Source organism: Phodopus roborovskii, unplaced genomic scaffold, assembly GCF_943737965.1.
Source record: "Phodopus roborovskii unplaced genomic scaffold, PHOROB, whole genome shotgun sequence".
Classification (NCBI taxonomy): domain Eukaryota; kingdom Metazoa; phylum Chordata; class Mammalia; order Rodentia; family Cricetidae; genus Phodopus; species Phodopus roborovskii.
The window spans coordinates 3320849-3338098 of record NW_026126586.1 but is presented as its reverse complement, the minus strand read 5'-3'; the positions used below and the strand labels follow the sequence as shown (position 1 = coordinate 3338098).

Sequence of the window (17250 nt, the reverse complement as noted above, 5' to 3'; positions counted from 1 at the left end):
CTATGGGACTTAAACTGTCCGTATGTTAGAAAGAAACTAGGCCAGTTTCTGTTGCTAGGACAAAATACTCCAGACTGGGAATTTCTATGAGAAATGGTTTATCATTTATTTAGTATTCTCTTTTAAATCAAAGGTAGTTAGCCTGCAGGGACTCTTATTTGCCAAACCTTCCCCCTTCTTCCTTGCACTGATCAGCCAGTCATATCAGATTGTGAAGTCACTTCCCACTGGCGGAATGGGGCAGTCACCACTGACACCCAGGATGACAGACAGGCTATCCTGCCCAGTGTGCTTGCTAGCCTTGTTGGGTTCCAGAGGGCCCTTTCTGCAAAAAGACATTCCCTTGCATTGTCCATGTGTTCCTTTGTGCAGAACAAAGATTATTCTTTGTTTCTAACATTTCATGAAGTTATACATTTAAACATTTTAATTTAATTTAATGTCTGAGAGTTTTGCCTGTATGTGTGTTTGTGCACTCTGTGTATGTCTGTGTGCTGTACATGTATGCTTGGTGCCTACAGAGGCCAGAGAGGTCATTTGATCCCTTGGAAGTAGGATTACAGCCAGTTAAGAGCAACTGTGGGTAGTGGGAATGGAACTTGGGTCCCCTGGAAGGCAACCAGTGTCTTAACCACCATCACTCCAGTCCTGAAGGTGTTTTTCAGCTCATACGTTTGGATCCTGACTCGTTTAAGCTTCTACTGAGGATCACTCTGGAACCTGCCACGTGCAGACAGTGGCCATGTGTATGTGGACTGACCTCACTTAATAATAACCTCCTCCCACCAGGAACTACCTGCCCGTGAGACCACTGTTAGCCTCCTCAAGTCAGGAAGACAGAGACATACAGGCATGACTGTAAGTCATAGGATGATTAACTCTGGGGCCCAGCAACCCACAAAGTCCCTAGGACTGCCCCGGCCATGTAACAGACAAAGAAAATCAGTTACCTAGGACAGACAAAGAAAGATGCACCCCTTTCAGAGAAACTCTGCCTTCCAGTTTGTGATATAAAATCCCCTGGGACCCCCCCCCCATGTTTCCTGGTGCTCACTCCCACTCTGTGGAGTGCACTAACTGTTCTCACTCTCTGTTTAAATAAATGCACGTTTACTGCTCTGGGTCTTGCTCAGTTCTGTCCCCAAGACACAATCTGTGCATCACATCCTGGGAGAGCCTTGACCACCCCCCCCCAGTAACACCTTCTAAGAATCAGAGGGTAGTCTCCCTTGTTAAGTAGCTGACCAAACATCACCTGGCTTGTGGAGTGTGGATGGACCCCTCCTTCAAATTAGCAGCCTCTAAAACCAGGAACTGAAGCTTCAGACTGATGACTGCTCTAAAGAATGGGATCTCCAGTCTCCAGACCTGGGTGGAGACACAACGTTCTGAACTGCCCAGAAGGTCATAAGATTATTATCTAGCAGGAGGAAACTTTCTGGTAAAGAACAAAAACACACACTGCGCCCCACCCATAATGGAATCCAAATGGGTCTGTCAATCACCTCAAAAAAAAAAAAAAAAAAAAAAAAAGCCTGTTCTAGAAGCTAGAAATATATAACCTGAATAAGGCACATGCTGGTACAATGGTTTCTCTGGACCTTGTTCATTCTTAGGCTTTAAGAGTGCCTCATTTTACTACACAGCAGTACCTGTTACCTATACTAAGCCAGGGTCTTGTCTGAATCCCTGCAGTGGAGAGCAGAAGGACCAGCCAACTGAATGGAGGCCAGAGAGAGGTCTCAGTAACACAAGGCTACTCCACTTCTTACTGGTAGAGCCATCTCTCTCCATTGTCACACTGGGGACCAAGCTTCCAGTGCTGGGCTTTTCAGAGGACAAGCAGCATCCAAACCACACTATGGCCATGTGACTAGCAAAGGCCATATCCAGCTGACAGCTAGTAAGGACAGACCTGAGTGCAGCCTTGTGAGGCCCTAAGTGTAGGACTCAGACAAAGAAACTGTAGGGAAGAGTATGTGTGTGCACATGTGCATGCATGTGTGCATGTGTGCGTGCGTGCATGTGTGTGTGTGCACTCAAGTATGTGTACGTGTGTGTATACATGCATGTGTGTGCATGTGTGTGTACTCAAGCATGTTTGTAAGTATGCATGCCTGTCTGTGTTGTACATAAAAGGCTGGCATGACTACTCAGTGTGTAAAAGATGCTTGCTGCTAAGCCTGCAGACCTGAGTTTGATCCATAGGACATTAAGAGAACTTCCACAGGCATGTTACAGCATGTGTGAGGATTTTATAGAGTCACTTCCCACCTTTCTAATACCATACTGACACAGCCTGTGTTGACAGGCGGTGAAGATGCGATTTCTCCACCTGCCTGCCTGAGCTACAGCATCTACCCTCCGCAGCTACAGCCACTGGCTCTTGGGGCCTGAGGCCTGGACCAACCATCATTCAGGCGCTTTGAACTTCGCCACTGACTCTCCAAATCTCCATTCTCTAGACTACAGGGTTTCAGTGTGCACTGGCTTGAGCCTTGTAATAAACTTCACTGTGGGTGTGTACAACACTCACTGTTAGCTCCATTTCCCTGGAGAACCCGACAGCCCACCTTCCTGTCACTCCATGGCATACACAATAGGTTCTGTTTAAAGGTTTTATTTTGTTTGTAAATGCGAGTGCTTGTATATGTGTGGTGGGGCGGGGGTTGCAAGTACTGGTGGAGGACAGAGGAGAAAGATCGGTCCCCTACGACCGGATTCAGAGGCAGTACTCAGCTGCCTGACACGGGCGATGAGAGGTGAACCTGGGTCCTCTTCAAGAGCAGTCTGTGCTCTTCACCACTGAGCCATCTCTCTGGTCCCAGGGACAGTTTTAAAAAGTGTATTTGTGAGGTTGGAGAGGCAGCTCTGCAGGTGAAAGTGCTTGCTGGCTAATCACGAAGACCCACGTTTGAATCCCCAGAGTCCCCAAAAGAGCCAGATATGTACTACAAGCACCTGTATATTCCCATGCTCCCACAGACAGGGAGAAGGGAAGCAGAGAATGACCAGTGTGCTAGTCACATGGTGGAGAAATGAGGCTGTCCTCCAACCTCCACACACGAGCTACCGCATGCACAGGACTGCATTCTCACACACAAATGCACTCTGCACACAGACGCTGCCGATGGGAGATGTCCTTCTGTATACGTGTTTCTCTATATGGGTAATGAATAAAACACCGATTGGCTGATTGGCCAGGCAGGAAGAATCGGCAGGGCCAGGAGATGAGAATTCTGGGAAATAGAGGCAGACGGATTCACATGTAGTCAACAAAGGAGTAGAAGGTCTGGGCATTCTCCAGTAAGCCAAGACAAAGTGGAAAGACACAGATTAACAGAAATGGGCTAATAATTAAGACAGAGCTAGCCAGTAAGAAGTCCTAGCCATCGGTCAACAGTTTTATAATTAATATAGCATCTGTGTGTTCATTTGGGGCTGAAGTGGCAGGTCCTGGTGGGACAAAGAACCTTCTGAAACACGCTGCTACTGTGCCCATTCCAGGATTTGAACCTGCAACCACTTCCTTTATTCAATCTTTCCCTGCAATAAGACTATAAATTCACTTTGCCCCATTTCCACCACAGGGGCATGCCCACCTCTTCCCCCATCAGCATCCAAAGGTTTCTGTGATTTAGGAAGCTTGACAAGGATGAGAAATTATGGATGGAAAGCCAGGAGGTGAAAAGCCACGTCTAATGACTACGTTCCTTCTCTTCAGTTAAAGGGAAACCACCTTCCTGCCCGAATTTCCTCCACCGCATCCTCAAGGTTGCCGATACAGTAGGGACTCACTATTTATTTGTTGGATGAAGTTTTCAAAAGGACCTCGCTGCTTATATTTGGAGTAAAACACAGGCATGTCAGACACAATGAGGCGTTTACGAAAGTCACATGCTTCTGTCACCCTATGATGAAGGCTGACTGTCACCTTAGTGAGTCCTTTCCTTGAACACCTCCCTTAATGTCAGCACGGGAGAACTACACACATCTCCATGGCGAAAGCTCCTGTCCCAGCTAACACCCTCTTCAATCCCAGATCACTTTTGAGCTCTGAATGTGACTTGAGTCTGTAACTCAGCTTGGCTAGAAATACCTGAAAGAAACTCGGCTGGGGCTTCTGGAAAAGGAAGAGAAGGAATTGCTCCTGTTGGCCAGAGTTATCATGTGTGTATGTGATGTGTGGGTCTGTGCAGCCACCTTGTGACTAGGGTCATAAGGACAGACCTGGCAGACAGGTTCCAACCCTGGTGAGATCCTCAAACTACTGCAAAGTCTGACTTCACAACCCCTCCTTCCCACACGCCAAGCTTGTTGCTCTGGGTCATAAGGTGAAACTCCACTCCCGCCAAAACTTCTAGTGGCTCTCCTGCTGGCACCCTGGTGGACTCACAGGAACGTGGCCCTGGTTCTCAACTTGGAACTTCAGCCTCAGGCTCTGCTGGCCTCTCCTTTCCCCATTCCAATGCATCACCCCAAGTCACATGATGCCAGGGACAACTGTTTTGATGACGTCTCCAACCCCCAGCTCCCTGCTCTTGCCTCGACTATCAGGGCTTCTCACAAACTCTTCCTGTGTCAACACACTGACAATTTCACTCACACAGCAGCCTTGGAGACACAACCATGCATGATATGCTTGTTCCCACCAGGCTGCTGAATGGTAGAGCACATGCCCATTGCATAGGAAGCCCGAGGTTTAGCTCCGACACCATGAAGTAAACTAATTAAGCCTATGAACTGGTAATGTTTTCCCTTGCTGGTGGCATCATACTACCTGGAGCTGTGTTAGTCAGAGTTCTCCTGAGAGAAGACACAGGATGTTCACAGCCACACTGGTATCTGCATCTATTGAGACATGTTTCTGGAGAACTGGCTCCCGTGACTATGGAGGCTGGCAATTGCAAGATATGCAGGGTAAGCTGCAAGCTTCAAGGGCAGATACTGCAAGCTCGACTTGGAAGGCGGTAATGGAAACAGAATTTCTTCTGAAGAATTCAGTCTCTAAAGGCTTTCAACTGATTAGGTGAGGGTTAGTCACACTTTTTATCTCCCTGATGCACAGGTAGCTAGATCTGCAGTCAAATGCTCTACCCCTGAGCTATACCCCCTACAGGTAGCTAGCTGTAAACACACCTTCACAGCAGCCTCTGCTTGTCTGGATAAGGACCACGGAGCAGGGTGGATCAATGCAGATGCTAACTTGACAGCTTCTGGACTGTCCCTTTAACATTCCCAGGGACCCCTGCTTTGTCATTGTGTGTAGAGCCATACAGGAAAAACAGTGGAGACAAGGACACGACCTCTGTGCCTCTTATTTTCCCCACCACTAACTGCTGAGGTCATGCCCCTCTCTGTACCTTATGAACACGCGTGTTTGTTTCTCTGGCCGAGACAAATGTGAGAAAATATTATTCACATTCTGTGAAGTTCCTCCATTTTGGGTGAACAATCCCCTCAACTACAGTGCTTGGTCTATATAAATATTGTAATTTGTTTTTCTAAACACCTGCCCTCCTCATCCTATTGACCCCTAGGACTGTCTGGCCAAGAGAGGTGTTTATGGGTGTTGATCACCTGGCATTCTTTAACCCATTCACAGTATCCTTGACACTGATCATTACAGACTGAAAAGAAAGGGAAACTCACCCCTTCCTTGGTTGTTTCTAGACTATAGACTCCCTGTACTAGATCCTAACCCTCTACAGCCAAAGCCTGTATTGGCGTTCAGTTGCTCCTTTCTTTGTCTGTCTTTCCGGTTTGAAGGACTTCGAAGTTTGAGACACAGAATGGCTGAGTTTGGTGGATGGGTGCTCTGCCTTCCAGGGCACCCTGAGCATTAGGTAAGAGCCCATCACCCAGGTCTGCCTTCCAGGGCATCCTGAGCATTAGGTAAGAGCCCATCACCCGGGTCTGCCTTCCAGGGCACCCTGAGCATTAGGTAAGAGCCCAGTGCCCAGGAAAGGTGTTCAGCTGTAGGATTCAAGCTGCTGGAGTGTCACAGCCAAGGCGAGGGAACCACTGTTCTGAGAAGCTGCCAAATGATGATTCATGGGAAATCACCTGAATCACAGGTAAAAAAAAGGTGTAGATCTCTTGACCTTGGCACTAAAAACTTTGATTTAAAACTAAAACCATTTTCTTGGAGGAATCATGGCAACAAAAAAATACTCCAGATGGTTTGAAAAGAACAAATATTGGCTCCTTTGTCACAGCAGAAAGTGGTAAATTCTAGATGCCACAGAAATGGAAATTACACTCTGGTAAATTCATGTGGTAAATCCTTGAATGAATATTTAAAGAGATGGTTGGGAGCCTTTACAAACAAAGACTGATGTCCAGACCCCTGCCGGAGGTCACAGAGAACAAGAGAGAGAGCCATGATTTTGTCATGGGAGGTTTCTAGACAAAGGGGATTCAGTGATAGGAACAGCATCTCACCTGGTCTCTCATGACAGACAGCCTGGAGTAAGATGGAGATCAACATGGTGGAACAGTGTGTTCCTCAGGAGCTCGGAGAAAGGTCTCTGAGGTGTGCCTAGGGACAATTCCACCTTTTGCACACTGGACTCAGGAGGCATCCAACTTATACATGAAACCTTCTGAGATACCAAAGCTAGAAGACCTTCCAAATGTGGACCACCATAACCCGGGTTTGAAACATCTCAACAGAAAATGGGCATGGTGGTGCAGGCCTATAACTCCAGCACTAACGTCACAAGTTCAAGGTCAGCCTGGTCTACACAGAGAAACCTGGTCTTGAAACCAAGGGCTGGGAATGAAGCTCAATAGCCCAGTGTTTACTTGGGTCCTGGTTCACCTTCTAAGCTTCTAAACAAATGAACCGATAAACTGCCAAAATAGAGTTATTTTTCAAAGAACTAAGGTGAATGTTTTGAAGGCTAAACTCCTTTCTCAGAAATGAAGTAGAATTATTTTTCTTGAAGCCTAAACAACTTAGAATATAAATGAGGTCTGGAAGGGAATCACGGATGTCCAGGACGCTGCCTTCCCGTCACTACAGTCTGGAGAAGCCAGTGTTCACTGCTCACACACTTTACACATGGTGAGGTGGTGGAGTTCCACCCAAGAGACCCAATGTGAAGGCAGAGGTGCGTTTGCTTTTCACTCCTTCACTTTAGCTGACCTTTCCAATGAACGCTCCAGCCGCCATGGTAGCTGTCACCAAGTCTAAGTGCTTTTCCACGGTGCTGGTGTGGGAGCTGCGCTTCACGAAGCCCAGCCAAGAGCTCCACCCTTGAGCTACATTCACAGACACTCCTTTTCTTCAACTCTGCAAACCAGACAAGCCTTGAACCTGGAATGCTCTTGCCTCAGCCTCCTGAGTAGCTGGGATTACACTATGAGGCCTAGTTTAGGCATGCTTTTTCTAACATCTGTTCATATCTAGGAAGCACAGATAAACTAGAATATACTTCAAGAGAAAGGCGACAGTAACTTGCTGATGCCAATTGGAACTCTTGGAAAGAAGCTGTGTCTGCAGATTAGAGCTGTAGTCCCATAGAGACTGGAATGTCATAGGTCCAGAGGCTAATCACCTTATCTTTGCCTAGTTTCCTTACCCACCTGCATTAGAACTAACATTGTGAGATTCATAGATTAAAAACCTCTCAGTACCTATTAACATGGCAGACCCCTTGTTTCCACCAACCCTAAAGCTAAGAATGCCATCCTACAGCATCTTAGGCCTATAGAAGAGCTCCTCCGTCTTACTGGAACCACCTCTCTGAGGTACTCACCAGTGTGTTTTAGATCTGTCTTGATTTATGACAAAACGTCACAAAACTGTTTCCACAATGGAATTATGGAGCTTGGTACAACTTAAATCTGTGTTCTCAGGCCATGGTCCCTTAGAGTGGTTCCAGAATAAACTATCTATCTCTTTAAGATGGGAGTTGTGGTTTTGTGTTGACAATGGCGTCTAGATTCTCCTAAGCTGTCACATCCAGACACACAGACTCAGAGACTCTTAGTCTACCTATCTTCTCTTTCCTTCTCTGTTGCTCTGCACTTGGTCTATCCCAACCCATTACCCTTTCTGCTCTGATTCCAGATTGAAAATCCCACACACAAATGTTCCACAAGGGGCTCTTACTTTAGGCTGTGGATTTACAACTAAGGGTAACACAACTATATTCTTTCTTTTTAAAACATTTATTTATTTCATGTGCATTGGTGTTTTTGCTTGCATGGATGTCTGTGTGAGGGTTTCAGAGCCCCTGGAACTGGAGTTACAGACAACTGTGAGCTGCCGTGTGGGTGCTGGGAATTGAACCCGTGTCCTCTGGAAGAGCAGCCAGTGTTCTTGACCACTGAGCCATGTCTCTAGCCCCCCACAACTCTTTTTTTCTTTGTTTGAAACCTGATTTTAGCATATAACCTGGCACCATTACCCCTGCAATCTCTGTACAGAATTCCTTTTAGACTGAAGCTAAAGCAGTAGATGGAGAATTTTGTCATGAGTGACAGTGGGTGACTGATGGGCTCTGTGTGCCAGGGCCCGCAGTCACAGTTTCCAATTTACCTTCTCGTTGGGGTCAGGGATTAAAATAGTGCCTTACTGTGTAACCCAGCCTGCACAGAGCTCTGGGAAATCCGTGGGTCTCATTCCCAAGAGCTGAGATCACAGGTCCAGGTCACCATACCTAGACTAGAGTTTCTCCTTTAAAATTGTCCCAGCTTTGAGACATCCACTAACAACACCTAGAAGTGGAAAGGGGAGGGAGGGGGCTTCCTCTCTACATTGACAGGCCGAGCTGGCAACTGAAGGGCCACGCCTGCCCAGGTTGCCAGTCAGCTTCCTGCTCTTAAAGCATTGCATTGTCTTGGGGCTGAGAAGAGCTAGCAGGCTCCCTGGCGAAAGTGTGTGTGTGTGTGTGTGTGTGTGTGTGTGTGTGTGTGTGTGTGTAAAATGAGGAGCCAAAACAAAACACAGTGACAGAGTTGGAACAGGGCTGAAAGCAGGGCTGGGAATAAAGGGCAGGCAGCTCTCACCAGTGAGAAAGAAAATGCCCACTATAGCATCACACAGGCATGGAGCAGGCCCGGCAGAAACAATCAGACCACCGAAACAGGAGTCCCCCAGGAATGCGTGCTAGGAAGGAGAAGGCCCCAGCCAGAGAGGAGCTTGTCTCCCACGAGAGATTCACCCAGCTCTAGCTTACCTTACTACCTTCCAGGACAAGTCTGAATGCCGGGCAGTGAGAGGCCAGGTGGATGGGGCCACACCCTTAGAGGCCTGATTAATCTGTCTTAGTTTGCTTTCTATTGCTGTGATAATGGCCTCAAGCAAAAGCACCGTCTGGAGGGAAGGGTTATTTGACTCCACAGTCTTTGGGGACGTGGGGGCAGAAGCAGCAGCCACAGAAGCGTGCTACTTACCCGCTTGCTCCCCATGGCTTGCTTAGCTAGCTTCTTACATATCCCAGGACCAAGGAGCCCAGTCACTGCACCACCCGCAGTTGGCTGGGCCCTTCCACAAGGAGCTTCAATCGAGAAAGTGTGCCACAGACTTGCATACGGCTAGTTGACGGGAGCGTTTAGCTGAGGTTCTCTCCTCAGACAACTCTAACTTCCATCGAGTTGACAAAAACTTAACCAACACAGACTTTAAACTTCAGTCTCTCTTCAGGACCACAAAGATGGACTTGGGGAGTCATTCCATCTTTTTGTACTTGTTCTGATGTGGCCACATTGAACAAATCTCTCTCTCTCTCTTTTTTTTTTTTTTTTTTTTTTCTGGATTATACTGTTAATCTGACTCTTGTGATTGGCTGATTGAGGATAGGTGGCCAAACCTGGCTTCCAGCATAGGTTGTGACCCCCAAGATGGATAATATCCAGAGCCCAGGAGGTTCGAGGTTAGCCTGGGAGGACAGTGCCTATCATCAAAACAGGGTCAGCCAGAAGCTAAGTTATGCTTGGTGGTGTGAGGGGGGATCAGGCCACAGCCACCTACAGCAGCCTTTCTTGGAGCTTCAGTGGAGATAGCGAGCCCCAGAGGACAGCCTATGTGAGACTCTGCAGACCTCTAATGGACTTCAGGTGCCAGGACTCTTAGGAGCGATGGCACCCTAATTCTCATCTACAGGCTCCAGCTACCTTCAGATTTCTTGGTATCTGAAGGCCAGCAATGGCATCCCTCTGCCATGATTACAATGGGTACCCATTAAGTAAATGTGTCCCTCCTCCCCAGTCTCTAACTAACTCATCAGTAAGATACCTTCCTCCCTTCCCGCCCCTTCCCAACCTGCCCAGGAATTAGAGAAAGCCTGACTGCAAGTAAATACTGTGGCATACTCAGCTGTGACCTTATGACATGAAACCTGCCATGTTGTCCGCGTATGGCATGTTTGTCTGTGGTATTACTAACTATTCCACTAAAGCTCTTATCCAATAGGAGGATCTGCTTCACTACCTTTCTGTCTGGGCAGAAGGGAAAAAGCTTTTTCTGGCCAATCGGCAGAGAAGAGATGTACTTGGATTTAGGGTAATGTGAATGGGTTCAAATGCATCCACAAGCCCTGGAGATGGGCTGACTCTGGGTCAGAGTGGGTGTTCACTGGAGCCTCTTCAGAGGACTGCGCCTGCAAACCTGTCCCCAGCCAGACACTGTGCCAGTAACAGGCTCAAAGAGTAGGGTCCCCGGGATTTCATCTTTTGACCACTGGCAGCAGCAACTCATTTATCTGGGCATTATAAACACAAACTCGTGGGACCAGCCCCAGAGTACTGCTAGAGCCTGAATGTTTCCTATCCCACCTACACTTAGCCTCAGTGCAGAGATGTCCTCTAAGGAAGCAGTTAAATTAGGTCACCAGAGTGGGTCCCTGGTCTATTAGGGTTAATGCTGTAAGAGACACCAGAGAGCTCACTGGCTCTTGCCCATAAGCATACTCTGGGTGAGTGGCTGTTCACAAGCCAGATGAGAGTCTTGAGCAGGAGAACCCTAACCTTGAACTTTCTTGTCTCCTGAATGGAACAAAATCCCACCTGTGGCCTTTTGTTATTAGTGGTCTATGCTGAATGTAAACTTCCAGGGCGGGACCCAAATATCTACGCTGGAGAAACTCTGCGTGTGACTTTGACATAAAGGTTCCTCTTGAGAAATGCGGGTCTAGTCATGAGCTGAGGCTGTCTTAAAACATCCATGCTTCATGGCTGGAGAAAATCCAGGGACTCTTAGAAGGAAGACTGCTCTTCCAAAGCCATGGGACTTGGAGGTAGTGGCCTCATGGCTGTCACTTCTCAAATATACCCTGCAGTGCTTGGTGTGAAACCTCAGACGCTAGCTCTTCCCGTTCATTTCTTCCAAGGGTGGCTTGCAGGCGCTGGCCAGGTTCTACCCCTGAAAACTACATGAACATGCCTCTGTCTATCACCTGTGTTTACAGTAGCACGAGCCATACAAGTATACATGCTTTTCTTGTAGAAAGAGATGTGGAGGCCACCCCAGCTTGGGACCAGGGTATAAAAGAGTCCTCACAGGGTTTACCCAGGTGAACCCCCTTTCAGAAGAAAGGCACAGCTGAGCACCCGCCTCAGTCAGCTGCCACAAGCGGGGAAACAATCTCTCCCCAGACAAAAGCAGCAATAAGGCAGAGCCACACTTACTTCCAGGACCGTCCATTGTTCCACAACAATAGCGTCGTAGCCCTGTGTGGGTTTGTTATCTTCTGGGGAAACAGCTTCAAAGATGAATACTCCATCTGTCAAGCCATAGAAGGAGTCTGTGGAAACAACAACACAGAAAAACCAGTTTGGTGGTGGTGGTGGGGGTGTCTGAGCTGTCTGTGGCAGAAGTCTTACAAACAGCAAGAATTTTCACTGCATTCATTAATAATCCCAATCAGAACGTCTTTTCAGAATGTTAATTAAAGATGGCATACACAGCCGCAGAGTCTAGCCCCATCAGAATGAATGGGACTAATTTACCTCACTCTTTTGAATAATATCCTTGATTTTTATGAGCCCAAATTTCATCATCGGCAATCACCATCACACTCGCGTGCCTACCCTCCTGTTCATGACCATGTCAGGATGCAACGTGAAGAACTCACTCAGCGCAAAACACAGATTTTAGAAGACTACAGTTAACTAAAAGGGATGTTTAAAAGGCGGGATAGATTCAAAATGCCAAATCTAAGCTCATCAGTTGTGCTCTGGATGCGTTAATTCTGGGGTGTTGGGGTTGCAGTGTGGTTGATATACCAAGGATGCTTTTGGCAGTCCATGTAAAGAGCTGGGTTTGGGAGGGAGCTTCCCAAATGATTTAGCACTGACATATTCCAGTCAAGAGAGTGGGCCCCTGCGTACCATATGGCTCAACAAGCCTATGCGGGATGATCAGCGTTATTTGGGAATGTTTAGAGATGTGGTCTGAAGGAACAGGACACAGCCTCAGCCATGCAGAACACCTGCCTCTGCCTTCTTTTGGGCTGTGGTGCAGTTTGTCCTGGATTCCTTTTTTAGCCAAGACCTCGAGAAAGGGGGACTGATTTTGAGGCTGGTGGCCCGACTCCAAGTGCCTTGTCTACCTCATCTGTGAGGTGAGGATCTGGACAGGTGGCCCTTGTGCCCTACAATCTACTCTGCAAACACTGTTCAGTCTCAATGACCTGCTGAAGCCCAACCCCCAGCTCAGTCTCTGGAAGGGAAGAAGCCCTTGTGCCCTACAATCTACTCTGCAAACACTGTTCAGTCTCAATGACCTGCTGAAGCCCAACCCCCAGCTCAGTCTCTGGAAGGGAAGAAGCCCCATGATGCTTTGCTTGTTGTTCTTCCTACTCCCAGATATGCAAAGAGGGAGAGCCAGGCAGGAAGAGCGCTGGAAACAGCATGCTGGCTCTTGGGTCATGGGCATCTAGCCTTAATCAATGGGAGGAAACAGATCTCTACTTACCGAAGCCACCTACCCTGTAGGCTTACAAACACACACCAGCCAGCTTTTATGTACTGAACTCGGGGCCTCCTATTTGCCTAGCAAGAACTTTACCCACCAAACTTTCTCTAGCACCCTCGTTTCTTTTTTCCTATTGCTTTGTTTTTTAAGTAATTTTGCAAATAATGCCTACAGAGAACACTCCTGAGAGCATTGATTGTTGTCATGACAGACTAAAGGAAATAAGAGGGGTGTCAGGGTGAGCTTCCGGAAGCCACTTCAGGTCTGCTAAATTGCTCTCCAGGAAGCTGTGCAGCTAAAATTCCAAACACAGTGAGGGTCCCTCCATCCCCACACCTCTGCGGGCTCTCCACATTTGCCAATCTCACAAACAAAAGAAACAGCTGTTTTCAACATTTACTAGCCATAGAGAATTAATGTCTAGTTTGTGTTCTTCGCTCATTTCTATTGGGATTTTAGATTTTTTTAGGTATTTATAAAATCATTATACATAAAGAATAGTAAGTATAGCCCTTTATTTTTATTGCTGGAAACAACTTTCTCCTATCTATGTCTTTAATTTTTTCGGAGGAGAACATAAAAGCTTCCGATTGCTATGTGCTGACAGTTTGAGTTTTTTTCTTTGTGACTTCTAGTAAATAGTGGCACTTCCATGAATGCCACTGTGAGTCACAGACTTCCCATTTTGTGTCCCTTCCCTCTCTGTGACAAAGGAAATTAACATTATTATGATTTATCTTATTTTAAAAATCCCTTTTCAAATAGTCATTGCAAAGTGTAAGTGGCTCCTTGGGGGTCTTGCTGGGTAGCCAGCCTAGCCAAAGGGACAAGGTCAGGTTCTGTAAGAGACCCTAGCTCAAAAAATGGGTAGTTGGTGGAGGTGGACCATTGAAGTCAACCCCCTGCACACACTACTCCCAATGCAGATGCCCCTCTGTTGTGGAGTATTAGCTGAAGATGTGTTGCAGTTGTTTATGCTGTGGAGTATCTGTTTAATGTTGTAAAGATGTGCTGCATTTCTTTTATGTTGCATTTGTTTAACTCCGTGTGCTGTGCTACTTTGCCTGTCTAAAACGCCTGATTTGCCAAGAGCTTAATGGCCAATAGCTAGGCAGGAGAGAGATAAGCAGGGCTGCCAGGCAGAGTCAGAAGGAAAAATCTAGGGTTGAGAGAAGCTTGAAGAGATATAAGGAGAACAGGAGGCCAGCCAGCCACGGAGTAAGAGGAAAGAAAGACATGCAGAATAGAGAAAGGTAAAAAGCCCAGAGGCAAAATGTAAAGAGAAATAGGATAATTTAAGTTAAAAAAAAAAAAAAAAAGCTGGCTAGAAACAAGCCAAGCTAAAGCGGGACACTCCTAAGGAAGAATACGTCTTCATGTATTTATGTGGGGGCTGGATGGTGGGCCTCCAAAGAATAAATACACCAACCACATTCTCTCTCTCTCTCTCTCTCTCTCTCTCTCTCTCTCTCTCTCTCTCTCTCACACACATCCCTAAATAAAATAAAAATAGTCACCACAGAAAAATAGTTAAATGAATACATTCTGTATTATCCTAAAACGCCACAGGAATTTAATCAGAGGGTACTTAAATGATATTATGTAGAAAAAATGCAGATACAAAAATGCTATCTGGGCTAACTGTAAATATTTTAAATTATTTGTGTGTCCGTGTGTGTATGCACACACATGGGTGACTACAGAAGCCAAAAGTGTGTGTGGGACCTGAGGTACAGGCATCTGTGACTCACCTGACATGGTGCAGGGACTTCAACACACATCTTCATGATACTGCAATGACTTCCGAACTGCTGAACCCTCACTCCACTCCCAAAATTGTGATTTTTTTTTTAAAATATGAGAAATGTTTAGCTTAATAAGCTGAGTAAATAATGAGACATCAAAGTGGTCATGAGTGGTAGAATTAAGTATAATTAAATTTTTATTTTCAGTCCTCTTGCAAGACTAATAGAAGGAGTAACATAGGTAATCAGATACAGAGGAAATGATGGCCCTTTCTCTCTATGTGGCTCCTGAAGGCAGAACTAGGTCCAGAGTTCCAGAAAAAGAGGGTTACAACACAATAAAGCTAACCTTCCAGAGTGAAGTGAGAAATGACCTCAGGAGGGCAGTGGAAACTCCACGCTCACCACAAAGGACCTGCCCCGACCCCTCCTCCATTCCAACAGCTGTTGGGTACCATTGCAGGCCAGGCACACACTGGGGGCCTCCTGAGCAGCAAAATGCAGTCTCCCCAACCTTAGAGTTTACTCTGTGGCTGAGAAGACAGACAGGAGCAGAGTGTCAGAATTGACACACAGGAATATGTGGGCTGGGGCAGTGAAGGTAGAGGTCATGGAGGAGGCTATTTAAACTAGGGTTCCCATCAACCAGGAATTTCTTGAGTACTCTAAGATGGGAAGAGCTGCACACTGTGGGCGGCATTATTCCCTAGGCAGAGAATCCTGAGAATACATGCATTAATTCCCTGTTCTCTGCTAGTACCACAAATGCATGTGATGTGAGTACTGCTGAGTTCCTAGCATCCTGATTCCCCTAATGGACTGTATCCTGGGATGGGGAGCCAAATAGACCTTAGGATGCTTGGTCAGGCATTGTAATACCTCAGTAGGAAAGGACACTACGGCAGACATATATGCACTAAGCAAGCAAGTGATGTGGACTTGTAGGGTTTTTGAGTTCCTGGTAGGAAGGTGGCAAATGCATCGGGTTGGGCAACCAATGGCAGATGGACCACAGAATCCTAAGAAGAGACTTGGGACTCTGGTGACTGGTAGTGAAAGAACAGTAAGAAGACTTCTCCAAGAGAACGGCAGGTAAGATGCAGAGCCGGAAACCATGTGTGGGGTCCAACTTGACCTCCTATGTCTCTGTTACCACTTTGAAAGGGCAGGCCCCACAGAGCCAACTGGACCCAGGACAATGAAAACACATGGGACAGAGCTGCCCCCAAGGGAGCCATCTGGGATCAGCTCATCAACAGACTGTGAGTGAGCTTGGCAGGATCACTGCAGAGCTCCAGCCAACAGAAAACCCTACAGAATAAATAGCTACTCTTAAGCCAACGAGTTCGGGAACCATTTTTTACGTGGCATTACTAACTGATTAACAATTCTCGACCTAGATGGAGTAACAGGAAGCCAGTGTACTTTACGCAGGAGGGGTAAGTCCTTATCTTAGAGGATAGCGATGCTTGAACAACTCAATTAAATGATGATTAGGAAAGTGGGTCCTGGAGCTCGGGTAGCCTAGACCACACTCCATGTTCTTTAAGTTCCCCAAATGGGCCAACTTGGGCTTCTTATTTATTCCCCAGCCTGGGAATCTACCATGCAAAGGCCTTGGCAAGCTTGAATCTCTCCAGTGCTTTGTGAGAGCTGCCCCTGAGTGGTAGCTTGCTGGTCTCCACAGGACACACACTGCAGATGAGCAGGGAGGAGCCCTCTTCAGAGGACCAGCGTCATTTGTACCTTGGGGCCCAGGACAAGCACAGCCCTAAGTCCAGCTCAGCATCAAGTTCTTGGTAACACTGCCAGGGGAGGGCAATGCCACAGGATAGCCACCCAAGATCCTTAAGATCAGGCTTCCTCAGTCCTGATCTGTGGGTGTTCGACACTGGAAGACACGGCTCCTCAAGGATCTTACAGCAGAGTACACAGTTCCTCTCGTCCCCCTGAAAAGGTCATACCCTCTACCTCTACAGGGTCCATTTTATGGAATCAGCCAACAGTACACAGGAAAACATGAGTTGGGCAGGACACACTTTTCTTTGCCATTATTCTCTAAGCCATACGGCATAGCAAACAATTTATTCAGCATCTACACCGAATTAAATATTCTAACTCAGGCTGTGGTGATTTAAAGTGCACAGGAGGCTACGTGTGGTCAGCAGGCCACTTTATACAAGGACATGCACATCTGAGCACCTGGTGAGTTCCCTGAACTAAGCCCTTTGGATACTGAGGGGTGACAGCCAACCTACTTCCAAAGCTCCTACCTACCTTCTCAGTGGAAAACCCCCAGCCCTCTAAACGCACCTGCTGAGCTGTTGGTGCTAACAAACCTATTCCAAATTGAACCATATGATGGTCTTTAGCCTGTCAACAGTGCATCGAGGCCGAGTTGAGACCCCCAGGTAGGTGGAGGGGATGAATATGGCCCCTCCTGATGTCTTTCCCACCCTTTCCTCCTCAGCTACTGCCCGTCTCCCCACCCCATGCCCGCCGCTCTGTCTCCTGAGTACAGAAGGCTGAACAACCTACTTGCCTACAACAAAGCAGTTTCAGAAGAGCTGTCAGAACTTG

At 47.1% G+C, this 17250-nt stretch overlaps 1 protein-coding gene across 1 annotated transcript in view; it reads right to left on the bottom strand.

Moving 5' to 3' along the window:
• The window catches only part of Rftn1 (raftlin, lipid raft linker 1), a 188229-nt gene that overhangs the window by 23860 nt on the left and 147119 nt on the right, over positions 1 to 17250 (bottom strand). Inside the window, exon 7 of the mRNA XM_051204191.1 lies at positions 11638 to 11753. Coding sequence (XP_051060148.1) covers positions 11638 to 11753 — 116 coding nt within the window. The remainder of the gene's footprint in view (positions 1 to 11637; positions 11754 to 17250) is intronic.